Source organism: Halichoerus grypus, chromosome 2, assembly GCF_964656455.1.
Source record: "Halichoerus grypus chromosome 2, mHalGry1.hap1.1, whole genome shotgun sequence".
Taxonomy (NCBI): Eukaryota; Metazoa; Chordata; class Mammalia; order Carnivora; family Phocidae; genus Halichoerus; species Halichoerus grypus.
Window position 1 is genome coordinate 8,094,508 of NC_135713.1, and position 27,110 is coordinate 8,121,617.

The window sequence follows — 27,110 nt, forward strand, 5'->3', positions numbered from 1 at the left end:
TTTTGGCAGATTTATTTATGGATATACATATGTGTAAATATTTTTTTTTTTGTGAAGCAGGGCACATTTTGTGTTTTTTTTATTCATTTAATTTAAAAAAGTTTATTTATTTATTTATTTGAGAGAAAGCAAGAGTGAGAGAGCAGGGGGAGCAGGCAGAGGGAGAGGGAGAAGCAGACTCTCCGCTGAGCAGGGAGCCCCACGTGGGGCTCGATCCCAGGACCCTGGGATCATGACCTGAGCCGAAGGCAGACACTTAACCGACTGAGCCACCCAGGTGCCCCTCATTTTATGTTTTAAAATCCTACTCTACACAGGACTTTTATAGGATGGCTAGGAAGAAATTATTTGTAAATTGTACTAGACTCTGATTTTTTTATTTTATTTTATTTTTTATTTTTTTTATTTTAAAGATTTTATTTATTTTTTTGACAGAGAGAGACATAGCGAGAGCAGGAACACAAGCAGGGGGAGTGGGAGAGGGAGAAGCAGGCTTCCCGCCGAGCAGGGAGCCCGATGTGGGACTCGATCCCAGGACCCTGGGATCATCACCTGAGCCGAAGGCAGACGCTTAACGACTGAGCCACCCAGGCGCCCTAGACTCTGATTTTTTTAAAGGAATTTGATACAGATTACTTTATTTCCTTCCATTTCTCTTGAGTCAGCACAACTTTTAATATCAAAGAATTCTTGAAGGTACATTGCAGGACAGATGCCATGAAGGAAACCATTTTCTCATTTTCTAGCAGTCTAACTCCAGATTCTAAAGAAGATCCAGGACTGTACCCGCCAGTCAGCTGGGGTAGCTCACCATCCCCACTTCTCCTCCCGCTCCAGAGGTTTCCTGTCCAGCACTGCGGTGTCTCCAGGTCCGCTGGACATTGCTGGTGTCTGAGTGTCTCCTGGTGCCAGGCACTCAAACAGGTCCCTGCCTTCATGGAGTTTCTGGTCTAGTGAAGAAGCAGGAGTACCCAAGTGCACAAATACCTTGTGACACGTTGTGATAAATGTGCAGGTTGCTCTGAGGATGCTGTTGGGAGAGTCTGTTTTAAATAAGATTCTCCAGGTAGCTCAGAGTAAGTGATATTTGAGGTGAGACCTGAAGGATGAGAACAAGCAAGTTGTGGGATGGGAGCAAGGGACCCTTGTAGGGAGCAGCAAGTCTATCTTCAGAGGCTCAAGAAGGCAGCCTGCTGCCACCCTGGTGCAGCCATCCTTTCCTTCTCTTCATCTAACACAATAGTTTCTTAGTGCGTAGCTTCTTTCTTCCACTCGTGCTCTACATAGTGTTCGTAGTGCTCTCCTGCCTTTAAAATCTGGTAGTGGTTTTTCTGTTACACTAAAGAACAAAACAAAATCCAGGTTTAACCTCCTCCCCAGCCCCGTTGTATGATCTGATCCCTGTCTGCCTTTCAATACTGTATCTTCTACCACTCCCTCCCCACCCCCGGAGAATTCTTGCCCCTGGCTTCCTCGTTTTTCTCAAATTTTCCAGATTCATTCTAGATTCAGAGAGTTTAAGTTCCTGTCTTTCACATAATTCTATTTATTTCCTTTCTAGCACTTAACCACAATCTAGAATCACCTTATGTGTGTTATGTTTATGTGTGTGTATTCTTATTACCTAACAAGCAAATAATGTGGTTTAGCTTCTCATCAGCAGCTTGCAAAACACCAAATTAAAAGCATATGTTTTATTATTTATGGTTCAGGTTCCATCAGTAATCTTTCAACTATAATTATATTTCCAGATGACATGAACTGGAATGCTTTAGAGTGGGACCGAGCTGCAGAAGAGCTTACGTGGGAAAGAGTAAGATTCTTTCTATCATGCATTGTAGTGTTTTAACCTTAAACTATGTGTTAAAGTTGGGCATATGTGGATGCATACACCAATTTTGTGGCTACAGTCTTTGGAGGCTGCAGTAGAACTTTAAGTATTCTAGAGAAAAGTGATGTGTTGTTTGTAGTGAAAATATTAAAAATATTATAATCTATTGTTGACTATTTTTCTGTTTTTTGGCCTTTAATACAAACAAATTATGGACTTCTGTAAAATGAAATAACAATTTAAATTGAAATATTCTGATACTGCAGTTGATATATCATGAAATCTTGGCTGGCTCCTTATCTAATGTAAGAATTAAACCCATGATGGAACTTTTTGACTTTATAATCATATGATTTGGAATAAAAGGAGGCCCAAATATAAAACTCTAATAAACAAGTTTCTTACTCTCTGAAAATGGTAAGCTGTATTGGAAAGTAGTAGGTAAGGATTATGTTTAAATATAATTGAAAGTGAGCCTTTTTTCTAAATAGAATAAAAAATGCTGTTGCATCTTGAATTTATGCATATCGTTATTATTTATTTCAGATGCTAGGACTTGATGGATCGCTAGTTTTTCTAGTAAGTAAAGCTAATATTTTTTAAAAATAGAGTTGTGACTTAATTATTTATCTTAATGATTCAGCGATTTCAAATTTATAGTATGTCTGGCTTTTTATACTAAAGGTCACCATGCCCTTTGATTTTTGATTACTTGATATGTTGAAGAAAGTCTGTTTTGTGCATTGAAAATACTGGCAAAGAACAAAGGTAATAGTGTTTAAAACGGTCATTATTACGTACTTGATTTTTAGAAAAGAAAATGAAATACAGATTTAATGGTAGTTAAGAAGAACTTGGTCTTCTTTTAAGCCTTGCAGTATATTAATTAATGCTTTGCAGTGCTCATAGTGAGACCCAGTTTCATGTGCTAGATTTCCACTGTTTGCCGAACCTCACCTATCTTTACCTTATTATAAAGAGGGGAGGGATAATTCTTTAAAGAACCTGTTCTTTAGGGGAAGTGATGCTCTTTTCAGGGTCTGTAGTTTAAAATCATTTGGGATTTTTAAGTGGCTTTGGGTATCAAGATGACTTTAGCTACTTGTCGAAGAACCCCTACTGACTGAAACTAACATAAGGTAGCAATCATGTTGGTGATAATGCATAATGGGGGAAGGGGTGGATGAATGGCCAAGTGAGAATGAGTATTCTAAGACCTCTCCTAAGAAAACGAGGGTGCCATAGGCAGAAAAGGGACCAAGGAAGAGAAGTGACCTTGCAGAAGCCATGAGAACAAAATGGACCCTGGAAAGAAGCACTGTGTGATTTACATTGATGTGAAGTTCAGAATTAATGTGATTTTCAAATTTTCCTCCATTTGGAATTTTTCAGCATCATTTGATTTAAAAGAAATCTGGCTATTTATGAGAATCTGTGTAGTTTGTAGTGGCTTACTAATTTCTGAAGAGGAAATGTTTATGGATTGATTTTTTTTTTTTTTTCCGGCATGTAACGTTATGAACTTGAATTTTATTAGGCTTAGTTTTATGAGCTGTCTAATGAAAAATGAGAAGTTGCACGTAATGAAACCTCAACATTATGGAGTGAAAATTTCAGTCTAAGTGGAGTAGTCCAGTTAGACATGGAAGAAGAATTGACTATGTTTTATTAATGCTCTTTTCCTTTAGGAACATGTCTTCTGGGTGGTGTCTTTAAACACATTGTTCATTCTTGTTTTTGGTAAGTGGTGGTTATAATGCTGTTATTTATGGTAGTATGATAGGAGTTCAGTTTTCTAGGAGCCTTGTTATAGGTTTTGTTTTCGTTTTTATTTTTTATTTATTTTTTATTTTAAAGATTTTATTTATTTATTTATTTGACACAGAGAGAGAGGGTACACAAGCAGGGGGAGCAGCAGAGGGAGAGGGAGAAGCAGACTCCCCGCTGAGCAGGGAGCCCGATGTGGGGTTCGATCCCAGGACCCTGGGATCATGACCTGAGGCGAAGGCAGACGCTTCATGACTGAGCCACCCAGGTGCCCCTTGTTTTCGTTTTTAAACACCAGAATATGTGAAACGGTTTTAGATAGTCATCCTGTATAGGAAGGCCCCAGGTGTACAGATACTTTTCTTTCCCAAGCAGCATTGACTACAGTTACGTACCATCTCTGCTTCTTTCGGGCATTTCCATCTCTTTTTATAGAAGTTGATTTTAGGGGTGCCTGGGTGGCTCAGTTGTCAGCCTTCGGCTCAGGTCATGATCCTGGGGTCTTAGGATAGAGTCCCGCATGGCACTCCCTGCTCAGTGGGGAGTCTGCTTCTCCCTCTCCCCCTGCTGCTCCCCCTGCTTGTGCTCTCGCATGTGCTCGCTCGCTCTCTCAAATAAATAAAATCTTAAAAAAGAAAAAAAAAAGCTGATTTTAGACTGACTTGAGAATATGCAGCATCCTGTGTCTGGAACTAATTTTGTGCTGATTATCTGTGTGCTCTTCCCTTTGGCAGAAGATCTTGTTTCTTTTCTCAGAATCCTGACCAAGGCCTTACCAGAGACCCTGGCTTGAGAGCTGTCACTAGAGATGGATATAGGCTTGAGGAGGGAGTGAACCTTTCCTAAGTGTGAAATCCCTGTGGAACCAAATTCCAGTAAATGCAAAGTCACTTCCAAACACTTTTCCCAGCTGCAGCTGTGAGGATTCTTGTGACCACATAGGAATCCCTGATGTTGGGAGTAATCAGGGAAAGGAAGAGAGGGGTGACAGGTTTTTCTGCTTTGAGAAAAATAAAAGAAACTGAATCAAGCAAAACAATGCCTTAGAATTCAATTCCTGCATCTCTGAAGGGAAAGAAAGTGGAGTCTGATAGAATCAGGCTCTTGCTAGATTGAGCTGTGAATTGTGTCTCTCTTAGAGACACCTCAGGCTACAGATCACTCTGTAGGGATGATCTTTGAGAAATTCCTTTTTTATGCATGTGAGTTAACCCTTATTCCTGCCGAGGATTTTCCAAAGTTTTTCCGCTGAATTCCAAGTTAATTGCTTTGGGTTAGGGACCACATTGCGACTTAGAAAGCAGTTGTCTTCAACAGGAAACCATGTGGTCAAAAAGACACTGAATTATGTAAATTTGAGTTTAAGACAAAAAATTAATTTCTGAATATTACCTATAAAAGAACAAAATAAATTTACAGGTATCTTGTTCAAAAAAATTATCTTGAAAAAATTCCATTGATTCTTAATTTTTAGTAGCTATTTAAGATGGTGCAAATTAACAGGAAACTCATTCTTTGTTTCCTTTTGCATGGGGGGTGGAAACATAAAAATGCAGATTATTCTGCATACCTTTTTCATTATGTAAAGTAATTGATATATAGAGAGTGTGAAACTGTTTTGATTCTTGGCTAAATTTTCTTTGAGAGGAAAAAATGATGTGTAGATTTAGTCTTTGTTCTTGCAAGAAAAGCTTAATACTAAATTAATGTTTGGAGGAAAAAGTCACCTTTAACATGTGAATTATAGTGGGGCACCTGGCTGGCTCAGTCAGAGGAGCATGCGACTGTTGATCTTGGGGTCATGAGTTCGAGCCCCACGTTGGGTGTAGAGATGACAAAAAAAAAAAATGAACTTAAAAGTTAAAAAAAAGGAAAAAACTACATGAATTATAGAAAAGATAACACTCATTTATGTAAAGCAGATCACATCTAAGTACATTTTTTTTCTAATCCAACCTCCTAAGCTTATACTATAAAAAAAATCTTTATAAATCTATTTATATTATACTTAGAATCTTTTGAAATGAACCAAGTTGTTTTCCTCTTTTTAGGAGTGTACTTTCCCTTAAAGGTGAATGGTCATTGGGATTAAGCCACACTCCTGTTTCTTTCCTACTTGGGTTGCTCTGCTGGAATTTTAGACCTGCATTTTTGGAGTCTTGTGGTTATGTACTTTGCAGAATTATAAACTTAAAATGCAGCTATCTCCTGGTAGAAGGGAATGATATTGAGAAAGTGACCTTAATTTCAGGATACTTACCTAATAGTTGCTGTGTAATGGGATAGAAATTGATTGTTAACAATTGGTGCTTCAGGTTAATATTTCCCTATGTAAATAGAGTTGGAACTTGAAAATTTGCCTTTCCCAGGGGCCTATTTGAGTCATCCTCGGAGTTGGGTGAGACAACAAAATAGGAAAAATTCTGCATATAGTTTTTTCTTACTCTAAGAATTTCTTTTTTTTTTTTTTTTTTTTTTAAGATTTTATTTATTTGAGAGAGAGAGAACGAGAGACAGAGAGCATGAGAAGGAGGAGGGTCAGAGGGAGAAGCAGACTCCCTGCCGAGCAGGGAGCCCGATGCGGGACTCGATCCCGGGACTCCAGGATCATGACCTGAGCCGAAGGCAGTCGCTTAACCAACTGAGCCACCCAGGCGCCCCTACTCTAAGAATTTCTTGTGCTTTATTTTTTTTTCTAAGATTTTATTTATTTGACAGACAGCGAGAGAGGGAACACAAGCGGGTGAGAGGGAGAGGGAGAAGCAGGCTTCCTGCTGAGCAGGGAGCCTGATGCGGGGCTCGATCCCAGGACCCTGGGATCATGACCTGAGCTGAAGGCAGACGCTCAATGACTGAACCACCCAGGCGCCCCGTTTTGTGCTTTATAATACACATAATATGTTAGTAAAATGTGTGTATGATTTACAAATTTCAGTATGTTGGGAATACTTACTCAAAAAAATTTCTGCCCATGGAATACTTGATTAAAAAGGTTTGGTGGCCCGATCCCTATAGATTCACTCTGACTTTTGTCTTAATGATTGAGTCCCCCTCCCTGCTTCCCTAATAATCTATGCTGTTCAATTAATTTTGCCATAAGGAAGATGTAATTAAATTTTATTAAGAAAAAAAGTAAAATTTTATTAACATGACAAGAAAGACTTGAAGAAAAGAGACTACAAAATTTTTACTCTGAAAATGTTAAGGATATTTTTTCATTTTTTTAGTACTTTTTTTAAGATTTTTTATTCATTTATTTGACAGAGAGAGAGAGCACAAGTAGGCAGAGTGGCAGGCAGAGGGAGAGGGAGAAGCCGGCTCTCCACCTAGCAGGGAGCCCGAAGTGGGGCTCGATCCCAAGACCCTGGGATCATTACCTGAGCCAAAGGCAGACGCTTAACCGACTGAGCCACCCAGGCGCCCCAAGGATATTTTTTCATTTAACCATAGTATTATTATCACACTGTACTAAATTAGCAGAATTTAGTGTTTCCTGACAATCCATCATATTAAAAATTCCTAGATTGTCTCCGTAAGTGTCATTTTACAGTTGGGTTTGTTTGAATAAGTATCCAGATAATAAGGTCTACACATTACTTTTGGTTGTTAAGTTTAAGTTCCTTTTGATCTAGAATATTCTTCTCTTTGCTCCCCTCATCTACTCCTACCTTATTTTGCCATTGATTTGTTGAAGAGACTAGGTTAGCTGTCCTGTGTCTTGCCTTCTACATTTGTCTAATTGTTTCCTGTATGATGTCTACCACCTCACTTCTTTGTCTCCATATTTCCTTTAAAATGGAGCATCTAAGTAACATCTTAGTTAACCTGAACCAGTTTGTTCAGAAGAAGCAAGACAGGTATGCAATTCTGTCCCTCCAGTTAATCAGTTTTCAGGGTAAACAGTTGATGGGCTATTTCCAGGGGTGAGGAAAGTGTTGTTTTTTTTTTTTTTTTATGTTGCCTTTTTTCCCTTTGTGTTGTTTTTGGCTTTCCTCTTTTTGAGTATTATGAACTCATGGATTTGTAAAGCATTCTGTGTGTTTCCATCAGTTTTGGTCATTCTTTGATGCTCATGTCATCCTTTCCTTGGCCAGTAAGACCCTCTTCATGGTGGTTCCTGTGTCCTTTTGTCATGAGCCTATTAGACCTTGATATCTTTGTTGTTCTCTGGTTATAGAGAATGTCCTAGGCAGTACATTTTTGGCCCCAGTTCTGGAATCTTCCATTTCTCCAAAAAGCCCTGGTTTCTTTTACTGTGGGTTGGTACTAGGAGTGTTCATTGTTTTGATTTTGAAGTTTTCATTTAATTTTTCTCCCCCTTTTAGCATTTTGCCCTTACCACATTGGTCATTTCTCCCTGGTTGGTTTGGGATTTGAAGAACACGTGAGTATAATACTTTTACAAACTTACTTTCATTACTTGCCCCCAGACTTAATATTTGTTGAGTAAACGATAGTGTTATAAAGTTACTTCATTTCTCAATTTGCCTTACGCAAAGGAATAGTTATCCAACATGATCTCATTCTTTTTTTTTTTTAAACTAACAGTAGCTCAAGACATAGTAGGTCAAGTTGCCAGCTAAGGAAAATGTGTCCTGAATCCCATGGTGCACTGTCTTCCTTCCTGTTGGGTGGGCCAAAGGCACGCTGCTGGAAAGTTTCTTAAGGCTGATTTTTGACCCATTCCATTACCTTGCTTCCTTCTCTCCCTTTTCCTCAGCTTTCCCATAGTGAATTTAGAAAAGTAATAGTATATCAGTCAACTAAAAAAATAAAGGATTGATCTGTCTTGGAATGATAGGCTTATAGTGTTTTCTAAATAATTTGTTTTAATTTTGACATTTTGTTCTTGTTTTTAGATAGATAAATATTTGAATGGTCAACTACAACTTTTTTTTTTTTAAGATTTTATTTATTTATTTGACAGAAAGAGACATAGCGAGAGCAGAAACACAAGCAGGGGGAGTGGGAGAGGGAGAAGCAGGCTTCCCGCAGAGCAGGGAGCCCGATGTGGGATTCGATCCCAGGACCCTGGGATCATGACCTGAGCCGAAGGCAGACGCTTAACAACTGAGCCACCCAGGCGCCCAACAACTACAACTGTTTTGCAGGGGCCCCAGAAAGAACTAGTCTTTTAAGGATGAGCTGACATTTCTGGAATGTTCTGTTTAATTTGTGTCTGTGAATCCTGAAAGATCACATTCTGAAGTGTTCTGAAAGAGCAGAGAGATGTGTTACAGTATTTAACACAGCTCTCAGTTCTCACTAGTTGAACACAAGAACTTGAAAAGTTCAGATACATGCTTTGATAAATTTGAATTTCCAAACTGTCAGCACTTGCTGTCTGAAATTCAGGAACCTAAAAATTTGTCACTGTCCAAATTTTTACTTTCTGTAAGCTGAAAATGGAACGGATTTGGAGAGCAGGGGAAACTTAAGCAGTCCCTCCGGGGGCAGGAGGTGAGGTAGCTAAGGCATACCTGGCAGGTGGGCTGCTTGCACGGTGTGCTGCTGCTTTCATTGCTCAGCCCGCAGTCCCCCTCAGGATGGAGTAGAGTGCAGACTAGTGTCGTGCAGCTTTTGTTTTTGTGACGTTCAAATCACTCTACTTTTATTTTGTCTGCCTGAGTAGATCGCTGACAGTGGGAGAATCTGGTTTGTAGAGATGTCATTCAAGGGGATTTTATGGTTGTCTAGTTGTAAGTTGCTGAGACAGTTCACTTTGAGTCTTCTCGGATTGTTTAATACATTGTTAAGCTGGGACATAGGCCAGATGGTAAAATTAAATGCTATTTATTTTTATTTACAGGTCCAAGCATCTCATTTTGAAGGTTTAATCACAACCATAGTTGGGTATATACTTTTAGCAATAACACTGATAATTTGTCACGTATCCTTTAATGAACTAACATGGATGTTTGGTGATATTATTATTCATACCAAAGAGTTGTTCCTGTTAAGGACAAAACTGTTTCTCTTCTTCTGTCCTCTCAGTAAAAGTTGTAGCTATTTGTAGTGAGGATGAGGGCAGACGAAATATGAAATAAATTAATTCTGTCAAATAATACGTAGTTATTTAGGCAGCACAGGTACTACCTAATAAGTACCTGTTTCTTTGTACCTTTGAATGCTCGATTTTTCCTTGACTAGATGCTGTAGGGCTTGGCAACTCTTGTTAAATTTCACAGGTCTCGTCGTTTGCTGGGAGTCTGCTACATCGTTGTTAAGGTAATTCCTGTTATAAGTTAAAGCTGGAAACGATTTCTCCCCATTTGGATGGTATTTGATGGGTTTTTTTTTTACTTAAGGTCTCTTTGTTAGTGGTGGTAGAGATTGGAGTGTTCCCTCTCATTTGTGGCTGGTGGCTGGATATCTGTTCCCTGGTAAGTTTATTATTCATTATCATATAATCTAATAATGTAAAGGTGTCAAAAAGGGAGATCTTTAGAGTGGATTCCTTTTAAAGGAAACTCTATGTGATAAGAATTTGCCTTTTTTTTTTTTTTCCTGAGAATGGATCATTGTGAAATGTTAATGTTACTAATTTTTCTTGAGTACCTGATTTTTTTTGAGGCTTTGTGCAAATTTTTGATGTCAGAGTATTTTGACTGGAACCTTTCTAATAACCAGTGAAGAATTTTCTTATTCATTTTACTCTTCTAAATTTTACAGTAATGCCAAGACATTATACACATAAGGAGAACAATCTGATAAGAACACTGTCTTTGTAATAATAAATTCAACTCTAACCATTTCTTTTAACTAAGCTGCTCAGTCCTGATTATAATTTTTAATTGCTGTCAGTGATAATCAGGTTTTGACTTTTCAAAAATATTGTGTATGTAGAAAAGCTGCTTTTGGTTCTGAGATAACATTTTCACCTGTACCTTACTATTAAAACTTGTCAGGAAGGGCACCTGGGTGGCGCTGTCTTTTAAGCGTCTGACTCTTGGTTTTGGCTCAGGTCGTGATCTCAAGGTCGTGAGATCGAGCCCTGTGTGGGGCTCCGCGCTCAGCGGGGAGACTGCTTAAGATTCTCTCTCTCCCTCTGTCCTTCCCTCCTGTGCACGTGCTCTCTCTTTCTCTCTCTCTTTAAAAAAAAAAAAAAATGAACTTGTCATGAATGTAGACCTGTAACCATGGAAAGAAGGTATTTTTTTAAATTAATTAATTTATTTGATAGCGTACAGCGGGGAGGGGCAGAAGGAGAGGGAGAAAAACCCAAGTAGACTTGGCGCCAAGTGCAGAACACAACATGGTGCCTGATGCGGGGCTCCAACTTAGGACCCTGAGATCAGACCTGAGCCGAAACCAAGAGTCAGATGCTCACCCAGCTGCACCCCTCAGGCATCCCTGAAAAGTTATTGTTAACCAAAAATGGTTCTTCAGCAGCATTAGTAAAGTTCTTAGTCACCAACTGGTTCATCAGTCTTTCTTCTTATATTTAAAATTTTAAAGTGTCATTATACATCTTTGAAATAGTATCCAGCCTTATATCATTTATATTTCTGTGACACCATGAAATGGCATTAAAAGAACTGTAGTCCTAGAACATCATAACCCATACACATAGTGATTTATTCACTTCCTGGAAGATGGAGATGTTAATTTGGCAAATGTAAGTGGTACAAATGTCTCTCACCTGTTCTGTTTTGATTTAGGAAATGTTTGATGCTACTCTGAAAGATCGAGAACTGAGCTTTCAGTCAGCTCCAGGTACTACCATGTTTCTGCATTGGCTAGTGGGAATGGTGTATGTGTTCTACTTCGCCTCCTTCATCCTCTTGCTGAGAGAGGTAAGTTCTGCACGGAAACGCCAACGCTGTAAATTTATGGGAAGGACTTTTGTTTTAACCGCAAGTCGTGCCTCAAAGGCTGTGATGATTTCCTAACTAATTTTCTCTTATTATTTTTGTCTAAGAAGGTATAGCTGATACGTGAGTTTGGCTTTATTTCTTTAAACTCTTTTTAGTCATTTGTCTCAAAAATTGACAAGTTTTATTATTTCTAAAATTATGAGTTTGAAAGAGGAGTAGATTGAGGGAAAAAACTAAAAGCATTTGCTTTATTTGGTAGTTATTGCGACCATCCTCTCATACAAGTTTTTGGAATTTTATGTGATGTGAGTCTGTCTTGGACTTCATTCAAGGAAATACGGTGCTGGAAATACCCAAAAGGGATATGGTTTTGTAGGATCAAAATGTAAGATACGTAATCAGGCACCTTAAGTATGGAATTACAGTGAGGGTCCTTTATGATTCCAGTTCACTTGCCTGATGGGTACTTGTACTCGTCCTATTTTTAGAATATAGTCCTTACTGATTTGAAGAGACTAAAAGTAGGGTCAGTATTTAATTAGTATATATCTCAAGCTCAGTCATTCTGATGCAGTGGGAAGTATAAAAATGAGTAATTTTGACAAGTATACTTGCTGCTGTGCATTCTTTCCTCAAATATTACTGCATGTTCACTCTGGGCCAGACACTGTGCTGATGTGTAATAGTAAGAAACAAAGACAGGATCCCCATTCTTTTTGATCGTATACCCTGGGAAGGAATACAGCCATCAGACAAGTCAGCTTACTCTACATTGAAAGAGGTGATGGAGAAATGCAGGGAGGAAAATGTGCAGGGCTGCCGGAGGAGGCCGACTAATCCAGTGTGAATGGAATACAACAGCATCAAGGCTTAATGCTATTCTTGGTGTACTTTGTTCTTTGAGATAGTGAGGAGTTAAGAAGCGGGCTGGGGTCAAAATGTTCTCCTGAATTATATAGTGTAAGTTCAGTAAAGTCTGTTTGCAGATAAAACTTGTATTCTTTCTTTGAAACAAGTGATTGAGACTAACTTAATCTTTTCAAAACTGTAATTATGTATAACTTCTGAAATACACTGTTAAGTGATAAAATGTTTTTACATGAAGTTTTTCATCTCCTTGGTGTGGTGGTTTTTTGTTGGTACAGAATCCTAGTATTGGGGAGCTGGATGGAACCTTAGAGGTCGTATACCCCCTCACTTGGAAGATGGAGAAATACAGTTTGGGCAGTTGAGAGGCTTTACACAGGGTAACTCAGTGAATTTGAACCACCCAGGGCTGATACCCAGACTCATCCATTGCCCCGTCACCCACAGCCTCTTGGGTTGATGATTTCCATTGAGAAAGGGAAAAAAGATGTAGACAGTAGAATGAAAATGCTGAGAAGCTTTAGGGTTTCTTAATTAACAAGATAACTCCTCTCAGGAGTGTAAGACTGGAATCAGATCTTCTATTTAGAGCATTTATAAATTGCAACATAATTCTTTTTTTACCAGATGATGCAATATAGTGACAAGTGTTTTTAAAAAAAGTATTTACTTTTCACCTCAGAGACTTAGCTTTCTTGACAAATTGTACTTAATAAATTTTTTTTCATTGAATGATGAAAAGCATCAAAGGACATCAAACACAAGATAGTTTCATATAGGTCCTGATTTAGGAACTTGTTTTCATAGGAAAGCCATGTGAATTTTCTGGGGCCCATTTTATTATGAAGCCAAAATTTTAAGAGCTTATTTTTATGTTAATATTTTCGCTCATATACGGAGTCTGAAGATATTGGTAAAAAAAAAAAAAAAAATATATATATATATATATATATATATTTGCAGGTACTTCGACCTGGCGTCTTATGGTTTCTAAGGAATTTGAATGATCCAGATTTTAATCCAGTACAAGAAATGATCCATTTGCCCATTTATAGGCATCTCCGAAGATTTATTTTGTCAGTGGTAAGCATACCTTTTTATTGATTTTTAAGTAAAGTGTGCTATCCTTTTGTTTTGTTGGGGATTTTTTGGGTCAGGGACTGGTAGAGTAGATATATTGAATAATTTATGTTTAGCAAAGCTTGTAGAACTTCTTTGTCAAATAGTTGTTTTATTGGTTACTTCGATAACATAAATAAAATGTTTACTAAGACAAAAACGCCCTCTAGTTTTTTAGTAGTATAATTGCCAAATTATGGGTTTCTGAATTACATTTAATATGCATTGGAGCAGTGGAGATTCATTAATAGCTTTTAAATTAAACTTTTTTTTAAAATTTTTTTTTTTAATGTTTTATTTATTTATTCATGAAAGTCAGAGAGAGAGAGAGAGAGAGAGGCAGAGGCAGAGGGAGAAGCGGGCTCCCTGCGGGACTCGATCCCAGAACCCTGGGATCATGACCTGAGCCGAAGGCAGACGCTCAGCCATCTGAGCCACCCAGGCGCCCCCCCCCCCTTTTTTTTTTAAGAGTTTATTTATTTATTTGACAGAGATCACAAGTAGGCAGACAGGCAGGCAGAGGGAGAGGGAAAAGCAGGCTCCCCGCGGAGCATGGAGCCCGATGCGGGGCTCAATCCCAGGATGCCGAGATTATGACCTGAGCCAAAGGCAGATGCTTAACCGACTGAGCCACCCAGGTCCCCCTTAAATTAAACTCTTACAGAAGTATGTCAAGGCTTCTTCCCACCTGGAAGAAGAAATTACCTAGTTAAAACTAAGTTTTTCCAAAATAAAATTTAAAAAGCAATATTGTGCCGTTCGGAAAGTTTGTAGCCATTAATAATGGGTCATGTCTTATAATACTTACAAGTGATTTATTAAGTTGCAGACAACTCTGGTCCTTCTTTGTAAGTTTCTGACTCTCTCTTCACATACAATGCAGTGATTATCCTTTGTGGCTCCTGTGTTTGAGCCCTTGTGTCCTAGAGAGAGAGAGGAGCAGCCTCCCTAGGAATGCATTCTTTTCACAGAGTGACCCAAGTATATAGTGTGTGGAGTGAGAACACTCTGGACCCTGGGTGGGTGTAGACTTGGATTGTGTATCGGTTGGGTATGTGCAGGAGTCTGCTTGTCTCTCATGGGAATGATTTACAGTGCTGTCATGCCTTTTTTCTTACTGCAGATTGTCTTTGGCTCCATTGTCCTCCTGATGCTCTGGCTTCCTATACGTATAATTAAGAGTTTGCTGCCTAATTTTCTTCCATACAATGTCATGCTCTACAGGTGAGTTTTTGAAATTTGGAAGCTTTACTATTTTATCTCTGTTGATATCCAGAGTCCATACATTTAAAACATTCATTTCTAAACAGATACTGGAAATCATTTGATAGTTCAATTTTGCCGTTTTTGATTATATAAGCATTAGTTTAGCATTTACATTTTCCAAAGGAAGACTTACTTATTTTTCTGCAAATGAAGTGTGCCTTTGTTCAGCATTGAAATGTTTACCATACTTAACGAGAGCGTGTTAGCCACAGACATCTTTCTATGAAAACCGTATCATATACACCGTAGTTGTATAGTTAGTTATAGATTAAAAGTAAGATATAAGGCTTGTGGTTATAAAATCTTTTTGATTTAAAAGCTTAAGTCACCAAAAACCTGTTTTCTATGAACACTCCTCGTGTATTCCTTTTTTTAGTGACTTGCATTATCCTTTCAGTTACCTGAACAGAAATCTGCCAGGAAATTTGGATTTCTTCCTCAGATTTCTTTTCTTTTTTCAAGATTTTATTTATTTGACAGAAAGAGAGAGAGAGCACAAGCAGGGGGAGCGGCAGAGGGAGAAGGAGAAGCAGGCTTCCCGCTGAGCAGGGAGCCCGATGCGGGGCCTGATCCCAGGACTCTGGGATCATGACCTGAGCCGAAGGCAGATGCTTAACCGACTGAGTCACCCAATTATTTCTAATTGGTCTTTAAATCTTTTAAGTCTCATTTTATTTTTTTAAAGATTTATTTATTTATTTTAGAGAGAGCATATTAGTGGGGGAAGGGACAAAGGAAGAGGGGGAGAGAGAATCCTCAAGTATACTCCCTGCTAAGCATGGAGTCCCAAATGGGCTTGCTCCCAGGACCCTGAGATCATGACCTGAGCTGAAATCAAAAATTGGACACTTAACCAACTGAGCCACCCAGGTGCCCCAAGTCTCCTTTTAAAGATCTCTTATCTAATCCAACTTGATTTACCACTTACTGCCTTAGTTTAGGCCTTCCTCTTCTTCTCCATTTACAACCCATCCTTAACACCCTGCCTCTCCATAATCTACGTGATAATATCTGGGTCATTTAGAAAGACACGCAGGGCTTGGCATAATCTCACATTGACTTTCCAGCGTCTTGTCCCAGCATTGTCTGACTTGAATTCTGTTCTCCAGCCATGTTCCCCTCCATTAAGTCTCCCTAAAATACTTAGCTATCCCTTGTTTTTCCCTTTCTGTTTGGAATAACCTTCCTCCCCCTGTTTGCCTGGCAAGCTTTTGTTATCTTTCTTCAAAATCCGAATTAAGGTTTTATTCTCTGAGTTTTTCCCTAACTAAATCATTACTCCCTCCTTATGTATTTGGATCTGGTCATGGAACCAGGAAGCACAGGTTTTGGCTTTAGATATTGTTAGGATAGACCCATTTTGGTAGTCAGTTATACCTAGAAGTTTAGCAAAGTTTTTGGACTACATAGTGGTTTTTACTCCCATTCTTCCATTAAAAACAATTGAGGGCCCATGATATGCCTGGTACTTTTCTGTGCACTACGTATATAACAGTGAACAAAACAGAATCAGGAAAATTCTATTCTTGTAGCGCTTACATTTCAGTGAGGGGGAGACAGCCATAGAAATAGATAAAACATAGTATAGTATATCAGGGGCCATAAATACTGTGGGGAAAAATGAAGCAGACAAAGGGAATAGAGAGAGTGGTCAGAATGGGGTTGTAATTTAGAAGTGACTGATGGGGACCTGAGGAGGGGACAGTTGAGGAAAGCCCTGAAGGAGTGCTGAGGGAGTGAGCCATGTGGATTCCTGGAGGTAGAGTGTCCTTGCAGGGGGTCGGGCAAGTGCAGTGACATTGAGGTCTGTTTGAGGAGCAGCAGGAAGGCCAGTTCGGCTGGAGTAGAAGGAAAGCATGGTAGTTGGCTGTGAGGTCAGAAAGGTCATGGGAAGTCAGATCCTAGAGAGGTTCCTAAGCTAGTGTAAGCACTTTGGCTTTAACTTGAGTGATTTAGGGAGTTCTTGGAAAGGTTGGAACAGAAGAGTGATCTGGTGCAGATTAACGAGTATCACTGTGGCTGCTGGAATGAGAAGAGACTGGCTTAGGGTGGCCAGGGCAGGAGCAGGAAGCCAGCTGGGAGGATAACGCAGGGATCCTGGTGGGAGGGGAGGGTAGCTGAGGTGAAGGAAGTAGCCATGGAGGTCATGAGAATTGAGATTTAGGGTATTCTTAGGGTCCACTCAGTAGGACTCTTTGAGTGTGGAGTGAAAAAAAGGCAGTCAAGGATGGAAGTTCCTGTCCTGAGCATCTAGAAGGATGGAGTTGCCATTTACTGAGGTGAGGAAGGCTGTGGGGGAACAGGATTAAAAGGGAAGAGTGGAAATTTGATAATGTAAGATGTCTAATGTCTATAGGAGACATTGAGTTGGCACTTGGGATATAAAGTTGGGAGTTAGGGTAGATGTCTGAGTGGTACATAGAAATTTACAGAAACATGGTATTTTAAGCCACATGAGTTTGCATTTATCCAGAGAGCATGCATAGATGAGAGGAGAGAGGACCAGAGCCTGGGACCCTCATTGTCTCCAGCCCAGGGAGCTGAAGGACAACTAACAGATCTAGAAAGGCATCTAGGGAGAATGTGTTTTGAGGAGCAAGGAGTGACCAGTTGTGTAACATGTTGCTACACAGCAAATGAGGTGAGCACCACAACTGATCATCAGATTTAACGACACCAAGGTCTTTGGTGATCCTAGTGGGGAACAGTTTTGGAGGAGTCGAGGGGGAAGCCTTGCTGGCTTCAAGGGAGAGTGGGGGAGAGGTGATAACGACGGTGAGTTCATAAGACTCTTCCAAGGAGTTTTCCCATCAGATGTTTAACATTGATATAGTTATAATGGAAAATAGATTCATATTGTAAATTACAGCTGTTTGTAATTGTCTTAGTGATGCTCCAGTGAGTGAACTGTCCCTTGAGCTGCTTCTGCTTCAGGTGGTCTTGCCAGCGCTGCTTGAACAGGGACACACGCGGCAGTGGCTGAAAGGGCTTGTGCGAGCATGGACTGTTACCGCTGGATACTTGCTGTAAGTAGGCCCGTGATAACCTTTCTGACAGAGTACGTTCCACGCCTCCCCCCGCCACCTCAGGAAATAGTAGTTTTAAGAAGAGACCATTTAGTGGTATCTGCAGGTTGTATATAATACTTCTTTTAATTCTTAATTTTTCTTATTTTTCTAATTATTATTGTCCGTTCTTTTATGGAGAAGGTATGCATGTTTTTACCCTCTTACAGAGGTTTGCTGCTGGGCCAGGTTCTTTGACTGCATTACACAGGGTATAAGTAAACATTTTTTTCAGTGCATTAAAAGCAAACCAACTTAATCCTGATTATTTTTTAAATTTTATTTAAAGATTTGAGAAAGAGAGAGTGGGGGGGGGGCGGGCAGAAGGAGAGGGAGAAGCAGACTCCCCACCAAGTAGGGAGTCCAACAGGGGCTCCATCCCAGGACCCCGGGATCATGACCTGAGCTGAAGGCAGAAGCTACACTGACTGAGCCACCCAGTAATCCTGATTATTTTAGAAGTCCTATCCTGGCAAGTGGTTTCTCCGGCATTTAGTCAACATGTTGCCTTTAGTTTTTTCAAGCTTTCCATATTAGATACTTATTTTAAAGTTGGATCTTTGTAATTTAAATGTTTCTTTCAGAAAATATGTGGTATTCTGCAGAGACCTTACTGTGAAATCTGCATTTGGTTGTATTGGGTTGAGCAGGTGCCTGTCTCTGCCTGCCCCAAGCTGCCTCCTCCTCGCCCTGGCATGTTTGCCATGACTGAAGTGTGGTCTGGAGGTTGTAGCTGAGCTCCACGCCACAGCAGACATGGTAGCTGAGCTGAATTTGTGGGGTGTTGTGGACATTAACATTAAATTTGGAAAGGTTTACTTTAAAGCAGGTACCAACATTTAGACCAGAATGAAGTACTTAACATTGCTGTGTACAGATTCTACTTGTACATTTTCTACCTTAAGTAATAATAAGAAAGTAAGTCTCATGTCTGCTGTTTATTCTGATCTGAAGTGAGAATGTAATTTTTACACAGGGATCTTCATTCCTATTTATTGGGAGACCAGGAAGAAAACGAGAACAGTGCAAATCAACAAGTTAACAATAATCAGCATGCTCGAAATAACAACGCTATTCCCGTGGTGGGGGAAGGCCTACATGCAGCCCACCAAGCCATACTCCAGCAAGGAGGGCCGGTTGGCTTTCAGCCTTATCGTCGGCCTTTAAATTTTCCACTCAGGGTAGGTACTATAAGACTGAAGTGGAAGTCAAGTTTTTTTCAAATGTCTTTTGAGAAAAGTGCTATTAGCACGTAGTCCTCTGTATAGACATATCTTAAAGTCTCCTGACAGGAACCCCTAGTCCTCCCATTAGCAGCCTGATACATGTAAATATCAGGTAAGTTTATCAGATTTTAGAGATGGATCATAGTGTTGGGATTCTGTGTGCTTTTGCTCCCTGCTGTTTGAGAGCAGCAGTGTTAAAGACCCTAGTGAAAATAAGAAATTAACATTATTGATCTAGTTTAGCTATGTGTCAGGAACTGGAATGGGCATTCTAATGTTTTTCCCACTTACTATCCATCCCAATACTGCAAGGGAGTAGTAATCTCATGTTTACATCTGATGAAACTGAAGACCAGACTGGTTAAGGAAGTGCCTGTCCCAGCACAACTTTCCCCCCAAACTCCACCAAAACTCTTCCTGACGGGTCGCCATCGTGGCTTTTGTGTTGTTAAATTTGATCCTCAGGCCTTAGTCCTCACCTCACTTGCTATATGGTAACTTGTTGCACAGTTGGTCACTCCTTGCTCCACAGAACGCTTTTTTGGAAGGCATTCAGGAATCCATGTGGAGGAGGTGATGATTTTAAGTCTCTAAGGTTAGGCTAGACAGAGAACAAAATGGAAAAACAGAAGGGCACTCCACGCACGTGCGAAACCAAGAGGCAGGTTAGACATGGTAGGTTTGGAACTGCAGGGAATTAAGTGTATCTAGAGGGTGGGGCGTATGCAGGTGAGCGTCAGAGATGGGAGGAGTCCTGGGAGATGAGGCTCTTAGATGGGCAAAAGGTACTTTCTGGCCCAGATCAGAGACAACCGGTAGGAGGTTTCTTAAGCAGCGAAAGCTGACAGCCTTAAAGGCTCCTCTTCAGAGTGTGATTGTACGTCCTTTTCAGTCTTCCCGCTAGAGCTTTGCCTTCTGGGCAGGGGAAGAGGGGTGCCTGGTAAGGTAGAAGGCAAGCAACCCTTGCTCCTTTTCTGCCCAGGGCAGCTGCTTTCCTCTTAGTGTGTTCCCTTTTTATCTGCTCTTCTCAGTGCAGGAACCCCTAGCTACGCGTGGCTATTTACATTTAAACTTAATTAAAAGTGAATACAGTTTGTAAGGATGTGGTATGATGATGTGTTAATTACTTTAATGGTGGGAATCCCTTTACAATGTGTACATACAGCAAATCCCATTGTACACTTTATAATTTTGTTGGTTACACCTCAATAAAGCCGAAAAAAAAAAAAAAAGTACTCTTCTAGTAGGATTACACCAGAGTAAATGCAGTGTAAAATTTCATTACTCGTTCACCCTGGCCCTGTGTCCGGCGCTCAGTGACCACTTGTGCTGCTGGCTGCTGTGTCGAGCCGTGCAGCTTCCACAGAAGGTTCTAGTTGGACAGCACTCTCCTCTCATGAAAACTTGTTTTTGAGAATTTGATTAAAAAGGGATTGTTTTTAGTTTTAATTAATAGGGAAAATTTAAGCTGATTATGTTTTATTTGTATGCTCTGATTAAAAAATATATTGTTACTTGCTGATGTATCTGACTATATGAAAATTATTTCAAATATTTTCTTTTGGCCAAAATTATGGTAGTTTTACCTAAAATAAAAATTCCTTTTTATGTGAAATGGAAGGAAACCTGGAAATATAGGCAATTTACTTTTACTGGGAGAATTGTGCTGATTCTTTGAGGGGTCTCATGAAATACGTTGAGCACATGAACCATTTATGCAGTCGTATGTTTTGCCTTACAGATTTTTTTGTTGATTGTCTTCATGTGCATAACCTTACTGATTGCCAGCCTCATCTGCCTTACTCTACCAGGTATGAGCTAATGACGTGAGAAGATGCTTTGTATCTTTCATCAAGTATAAACTTGAAATAGTTTGCCCCTTATTTTTGAATATGGGATATTGATCTTTTTAGGGCTCCCCCTCTCCTTGGAGTCATTTGTACTGGAACAGAGGGGTGAACAAAATCAAGATAAAATTCCTGATTCAGTTTTAGAAGTAAAGTATATGTGGTCGCTCAGTTTTCTTGGAGATAGTCTCTTTATAGAATGAGTTTTCAAAAAGTTATCTGGGCTTAAATCATTTTTTCAAGCCAGTCTTTTGATGTTAATTACGTTTGCCCTCATTGTATCTTTCCAGTCCACTGTATGGTGTTACTAGACACTTTATAAAGTCAGACTGTTTCCCTTTATCATCTGGTATTCAAAAATACTAATCTTTAAATTTTGGCTAGACACCGTCTCCTTATCTAACAAGTAACACACTGTGGATGAATATAATAGTTTGTCATGTTCTGCAAAGGTCAGAGGTAAATGGGGTCAAGTCCAAAGCCAGTGACAAAGTCTCAGGAAGAGCTTGCTGCCCCCACCCTCCCGGTTAGTGTGTATAGCAAGCAAGAAGATTCTAAATCATACGGATACAGGTTAGCTGCTTAAGTAATCATTAAGTGGAAGATAGTTTTCATCTCTTACAAACACATAAATGTATATTGAGTTCGTATCTTGATTATAGCACTACCTCTATAATTTTATAAATCAAATTTGTATTAAATACTTGAGTTTTTCCATGAGGGCTAATAAGGTCAGGAAGGAGCAAGTAGAAAATATAATTTCAAGTGAGGTTTCTAAAAATAATGAGAATATTCTCTAATCTGTAGGAATTGTGATTTAACGACAAGTGGTGATAAAAATTTTTTTGCATGTTTCTGAATAATGACTTTGACCTTTAGAACTGTGCTTGCTAAATCCTCACTACTCATAATCACAGCTGTTAAAATGACAAAGTGATTAACGGTTAGGTGCAGTGTAGTAAACATATTGCTGAGAAAACTTAGTTTTTGAATTTTGGACTGTTTTACATTTGTGGTTTTTATGTTCCATTTTCATGTTTTTATCAGAAATATTAAGAAAAACTTGAAGGAAACGTAGTACCTGAATTTGGCAGTAAAAGTAATTTCATTAAATATTGTTAACTGAATATTTCCCTGTTAACCCAATCTCACCATCTAATGGGAAGAACATAGTCATGTTTAATCCTAGAAATGCTTGGTGTCATATATGCATTTAAGGTGGCGAAGGAGGCTGTTTCCCTCCATGGTTTACTTTCTGATGATAATTTACTACAAATTAAAAACTTAACCCTGTCCTCTCAAAAACACTTGAAGTATGTGAAATTATATCTATCTATCCATGTGTTTGTTTCACATAACATTTGTCTTTAAAAACAACTTGTCTTCACACCCAAACCATTTTGTGAGGTTGCAAAGAAGTCTTCCAAGCATTGCGGCTCCTAAGACTTAACTGTTGATGAGCTGGTTTAATTTAATTGGAGGCAGTGTGGTTCATTGGTCAAGAGCATGAGCTTTGTCACATAGGCATGAGTTCAAATTCAGCCTCCACCTGCACATGACCTTGTTTGGGCAAGGTTCTGTTGCTGAGCTTTGGTTTCTTAATCTTCAGAATGGAGATATAGTGGCTACTTGGGGGATTTGGGGAGGATTAATGATATAATACATGGAAAATGCTCAGCACAGCCATTAGCTTCTTTTAGGTATTTGAAAATAATAAATAGTACTGTATTAAGAGGAAATCAATCCATAGAAAAATACACAAGACATTTGGACCTTGCTGTTCTCTCTAGCCTTATTGAGGAGTAACCATGTGAAGAAAGTTACTTTATAAATCATCTTGCTTGATGTAGATTTTTATTGGTACATGGTAAAATTTATTTGTATTCACTCTTTATCTGAGGCAGTTCTTTAGACACTTCTCAAATCTGTTTAAGTTTTGGCATATTTGGATCTTACTTTTTTCCTAAGCAAATTAATATGTTCTTTGATTATTGTGCTTCAAAATGTTATTATGCCCACTTCTTATTAAAATACGCTTAGTTTTCTGTCTTGATGAATGAGTTAATTGAAAGTTAATCTAAATTATTTGTAATGTTCCTAAATGATGAAAGTATTGACAGCATAAATAATAAATAAATTCCCTACTTTTGTCATATTATGTGTATAATGATTTTATTTGGTGATAAAAACAAGAACAACCTCCTCAATCTTTTTCATTTCTGAAAGAACAGGTAATCGGCATGCCAGTCAGGGTAGGTGTCACAGGAGAGCTTGTCCTCAGTGACTTCCTGTGCTTTGGTTATGTCTTAATCAAATAATTGCATTCTTTAGAGTTCGTGGGGGTTTTGTTGTTGTTTGTTTTTAATGAATATATTGTTATATCCAAATGTGATGTCTTTTTACTAATCACGTAAAATGATTGAAATAATTGAAAATACTAACAGAAAAACATCAGGATTATAGTTCTTTTTACATAGATAGCCATATATCTCATTTATCAGCCTTTCTATTTTCAGTATTTGCTGGCCGTTGGTTAATGTCATTTTGGACGGGGACTGCCAAAATTCATGAGCTCTACACAGCTGCTTGTGGTCTCTATGTTTGCTGGCTCACCATAAGGGCAGTGACGGTGCTCGTGGCATGGATGCCACAGGGACGCAGAGTGATCTTCCAGAAGGTTAAAGAGTGGTCCCTCATGGTAGGTTTTTCTAATAAAGAACTGATCTTATATGACAGGAGTAGTGGATATTTTTTTTCAGTCGTTTCTTTAAATCTTTTCACTTTCATTTCTTCATTATGCTGATAGTGTCAAGAGAATTGATTTTTTTTTTTTTAATTAGAAGGACTATTCCTTTAAGGCTGTAGTAGCTTTCTGGTTCATTCTGAGAACCATGGTCAGATGTGTCCAGATGTATTCAAGGGTCAAAAGAAAATCATGCTATTAAGTGATCCAGTTAGGCCCTTAAGTAAGTAATGCAATTAGAAAAGTTGTTTTGGAAATTTTTAAAGAATAAGATATTCTGTAGAATTTAAAATCAGTTTAAGTGAAAATTTCCTTTAAGATATTTTTTCTAAAATTTGATTTTTTGATCTATTTGAATATGTAAAATCTTGACTTCAGGATTAAGTTTTATATGTTTTTCATATAAATGGGATTCCTTTAATTACACATTCTATTGCTAATTCAAGAATGTCTTGGCTAATGTGAAAGTGTAGTAAGTAATGGAAATTATTACTCAGAAAGTACTTAGTTGCACAAAGGTGGGGAAAAAAATGGCAGTGTAAGATGATTGTCCAGGTGTGGTGATTTATTGATTGTGATGTTGGCTATGACTGGTAAATAGGTTTAGGTCACTACTTATGCCTCTTCTTTTGTATAATCTTGGTTTTGTATCTGAATTTAGATTTTCATTTCACTGAAAGGTTAATATTAGTGTTGAAAGAAAAACATGAGATTTATTTTATATTATGAACAGAGGGCTTTAATTGCTATTTAATTCCACAAGATAATGAGACACATAACTATATTTAAAATACAGAAACCAGCTAATACCAGTTTTCATTTGATACTCTTCTTGATCTTTAGTATGCCATTTAAAACAAGTACTGCATCTTCACCCACATCGTATTAGTCTCTTGTTGAAACAGCAGACGTACTCATTGAGGCTACCTTAAGAAAAAGGGAGGTCCTCAGACATCAGAGCCACTCTAAAGACTCCTTTCTTCATCAGGATTCTGTAGTGATGCTTTCATAGTCTCTCTTTTTTTCTCTTTGTTTTGACTTTATTTTCCTTTTGTGTTGCTTTGTTCAAATTCTAGAGCTGTGGCTCTAGCCATGTGGCTAATGGCTACCATATTGGCAACACAGATATAGGACATTTCTGTCATCATAGTGAGTTTTGTTGGACCATAGAGGGTTCTGAAGGGAGCGAGTTTGATCAGATTGATTAATTACCTTCACTGGGGTTATACAGAGCCCTTCTCCCTATACCAGTCCACCTCAGGGGTCACGGGTCAGCCTTTGAGTCGGCCGCCATTGGAATAGCAGCTTGGGATAATCAGTAGCTTTTCTTGGACAAACAGAAGCCTACTTCTGAGAATGAGATCGAAAAAAAACAGCACAGCCACCTGATTAATATCTGTAATAAAATGAATTTTTTAGAATTTTATAGCAAAAATGCATAATAATTTCATGCTTCTGTTATAGCTTGAGCTTGTATATACACATTCAAATTTCATTTAATGGTGTAACATAAAATGTATGTGAGGTAATAATATATTCTGTTAGGCATCAGGTTAAAGAAGAAAAATAAATTTCCAAATGGAATAGTTTAGCTGAAAATCAGAAAGACTCTCTAGTGACATGGCCTCGTTTCCTAATAGATCATGAAGACTTTGATAGTTGCCGTGCTGTTGGCGGGAGTTGTCCCGCTCTTGCTGGGGCTCCTGTTTGAACTGGTTATTGTTGCTCCCCTGAGGGTTCCCTTGGATCAGACTCCTCTTTTTTACCCATGGCAGGTAAGTGCCTGACTTTTGCTCGTGATTTTTCTTTGTGGACCTGGAATCAGAAAAATCCTTGATTTTTTTTTTTTTTTTTTTTAAATGATTATAGGTGGTTTGTTTAGAAAGACTCCTTATTTTTTTCTATTGTAGGAACCCTTATAAAATCGATTAAATAATGCATTTTAATCTATTGCCTTCAGAATATGCAGGTCATATAATTCCTTTAAAAGGTTTTTATAGGTTGAAATGTCACTGTTCATTTAGGCTTCACATGATATTTAAAGATACAAACTAATATGCATTGATCTTTCCACTTTTTAGTTAAGGTGATATATCTTGCTTCTTTTAGGTTTGAGACTTTAAGCAGTAACTTACATTTTTAAAATAATTACAGCATGTTTTCCCACAAAGTCACAGGCTTATTAAAAAGAGCATTCTGACGAACCTGTATAGGTCACAACAAAGATCTTAAAGCTAGTAGGGAAACTTTTCTATAGTATTTAGAGCCGGAAATTAGCATCATAGACTTCAAATTCTTAAGAGATCCTAGGGGAAAGAGCTAGGCACTGACTTCGGTCATTCAGAGGCTTCTCAGCCTTGTTTCTGTTTCCTCTTGTATATGACAGTGGATTTATTGGAAATGAAAATTATGTGGGATTTCCCTTCCTCTACTTTCCAGATGAAGAGCCTCCACAAAAACTTCATTTAACAGCACATATTTACATTAGTGCTAAAACCCTGTATTGTATAACTCACTCAGATGGAAATGAGGCCAATGTAGGAACTTCCTGTGCACCTTACAGGCAGGTGGGCCAGACAGACAGGTAACAGGTAGGCTGCTCTGTGACTGGGGCAAGCACAGGTTGCTGCAGCATCATGTGGGAGAGGTATTTATCCTGGTTTTGGGAGTTGGGATTTGGTTTTCTGTAGGGTACAATGTCTAGAACAACCTAGTAGAGTATAGAGGAATGGGTAAGAAAGGAAAACGATACTCTAGGAGGGAGGAGGGGGCAGATCACGCGGTGAGACAGAGCATATGTCTGGAACTGCCTCAAATCCAGTGTGCTCTGGATCAGACTTGGAGAGGAGAGTGAGAGAGAGAGGGAAATAAGCACATGTGATGTCTTTGTATAAGAGATGTATCGCAGTATAGTCAGATAGCATCAGGGATTGAAGGAAAGCTGTTTTTTACAGAATAATGCCAGCTAACAAATGTAGAAGAATTAACAGATTTAGAAAATCACTATTTTGCAATAGTTAACAAAATAAATGATTCCAGCAAGGATTGTCAGTGGTTACGGAACCCATCAGGTGAAGGTCAATGGGTCTTCAGTTACTATTGCTGCCTAGCAAGTTACGTCACAACTGTGTGGCTTAAAACAACCATTTATTGTGTCCAGAGAGTCTGCGGGCTAGAAAACAAGACAGGCCATATTGACTTGTCTCTGCTCCATGTTACCTGGGGCCTCAGCTGGGAAGACTCAGTAGCCGAGTGTGTTTGAGAGCTGTGGCAGGAATCCTTTGGAAGCATCATCACTCACCTGTGAGGATTGACATTGGTTGTTGGTTTCACCCCAACTGGGCTGTTGGCTGGAGCTCGTGGATGTAACTGGGCTTCCTCACACCTTGGTAGCGTCAAGGTAGTTGGGCTTCTTACACTGCACTTGAGAGAAATGAGTGTCCCAACAAGGTAGGAGCTGCGCCACCTTTTATGACCTCATTTCAGAATTCCCACAGTATTGCTTTTCACTACATTCTATTGGATACAAGCAAGGCACAATGGTTGGCCCAGATTCGAGGTA

General features: G+C 38.9%; 1 protein-coding gene across 3 annotated transcripts in view; it reads left to right on the forward strand.

Moving 5' to 3' along the window:
* The window catches only part of MARCHF6 (membrane associated ring-CH-type finger 6), an 82,826-nt gene that overhangs the window by 41,270 nt on the left and 14,446 nt on the right, over positions 1-27,110 (forward strand). For 2 of the 3 annotated variants that reach the window (XM_036104653.2, XM_078066560.1), the window contains exons 8-22: positions 1,752-1,813; positions 2,378-2,410; positions 3,520-3,571; positions 7,924-7,982; positions 9,408-9,488; positions 9,758-9,826; positions 9,907-9,981; positions 11,260-11,394; positions 13,246-13,365; positions 14,525-14,625; positions 17,556-17,693; positions 18,709-18,913; positions 20,700-20,769; positions 23,322-23,503; positions 25,189-25,323. In XM_036104653.2, the coding sequence (XP_035960546.1) occupies positions 1,752-1,813; positions 2,378-2,410; positions 3,520-3,571; positions 7,924-7,982; positions 9,408-9,488; positions 9,758-9,826; positions 9,907-9,981; positions 11,260-11,394; positions 13,246-13,365; positions 14,525-14,625; positions 17,556-17,693; positions 18,709-18,913; positions 20,700-20,769; positions 23,322-23,503; positions 25,189-25,323 (1,517 nt within the window). The remainder of the gene's footprint in view (positions 1-1,751; positions 1,814-2,377; positions 2,411-3,519; positions 3,572-7,923; positions 7,983-9,407; positions 9,489-9,757; positions 9,827-9,906; positions 9,982-11,259; positions 11,395-13,245; positions 13,366-14,524; positions 14,626-17,555; positions 17,694-18,708; positions 18,914-20,699; positions 20,770-23,321; positions 23,504-25,188; positions 25,324-27,110) is intronic. The other variant, XM_078066559.1, reaches the window with a different exon arrangement.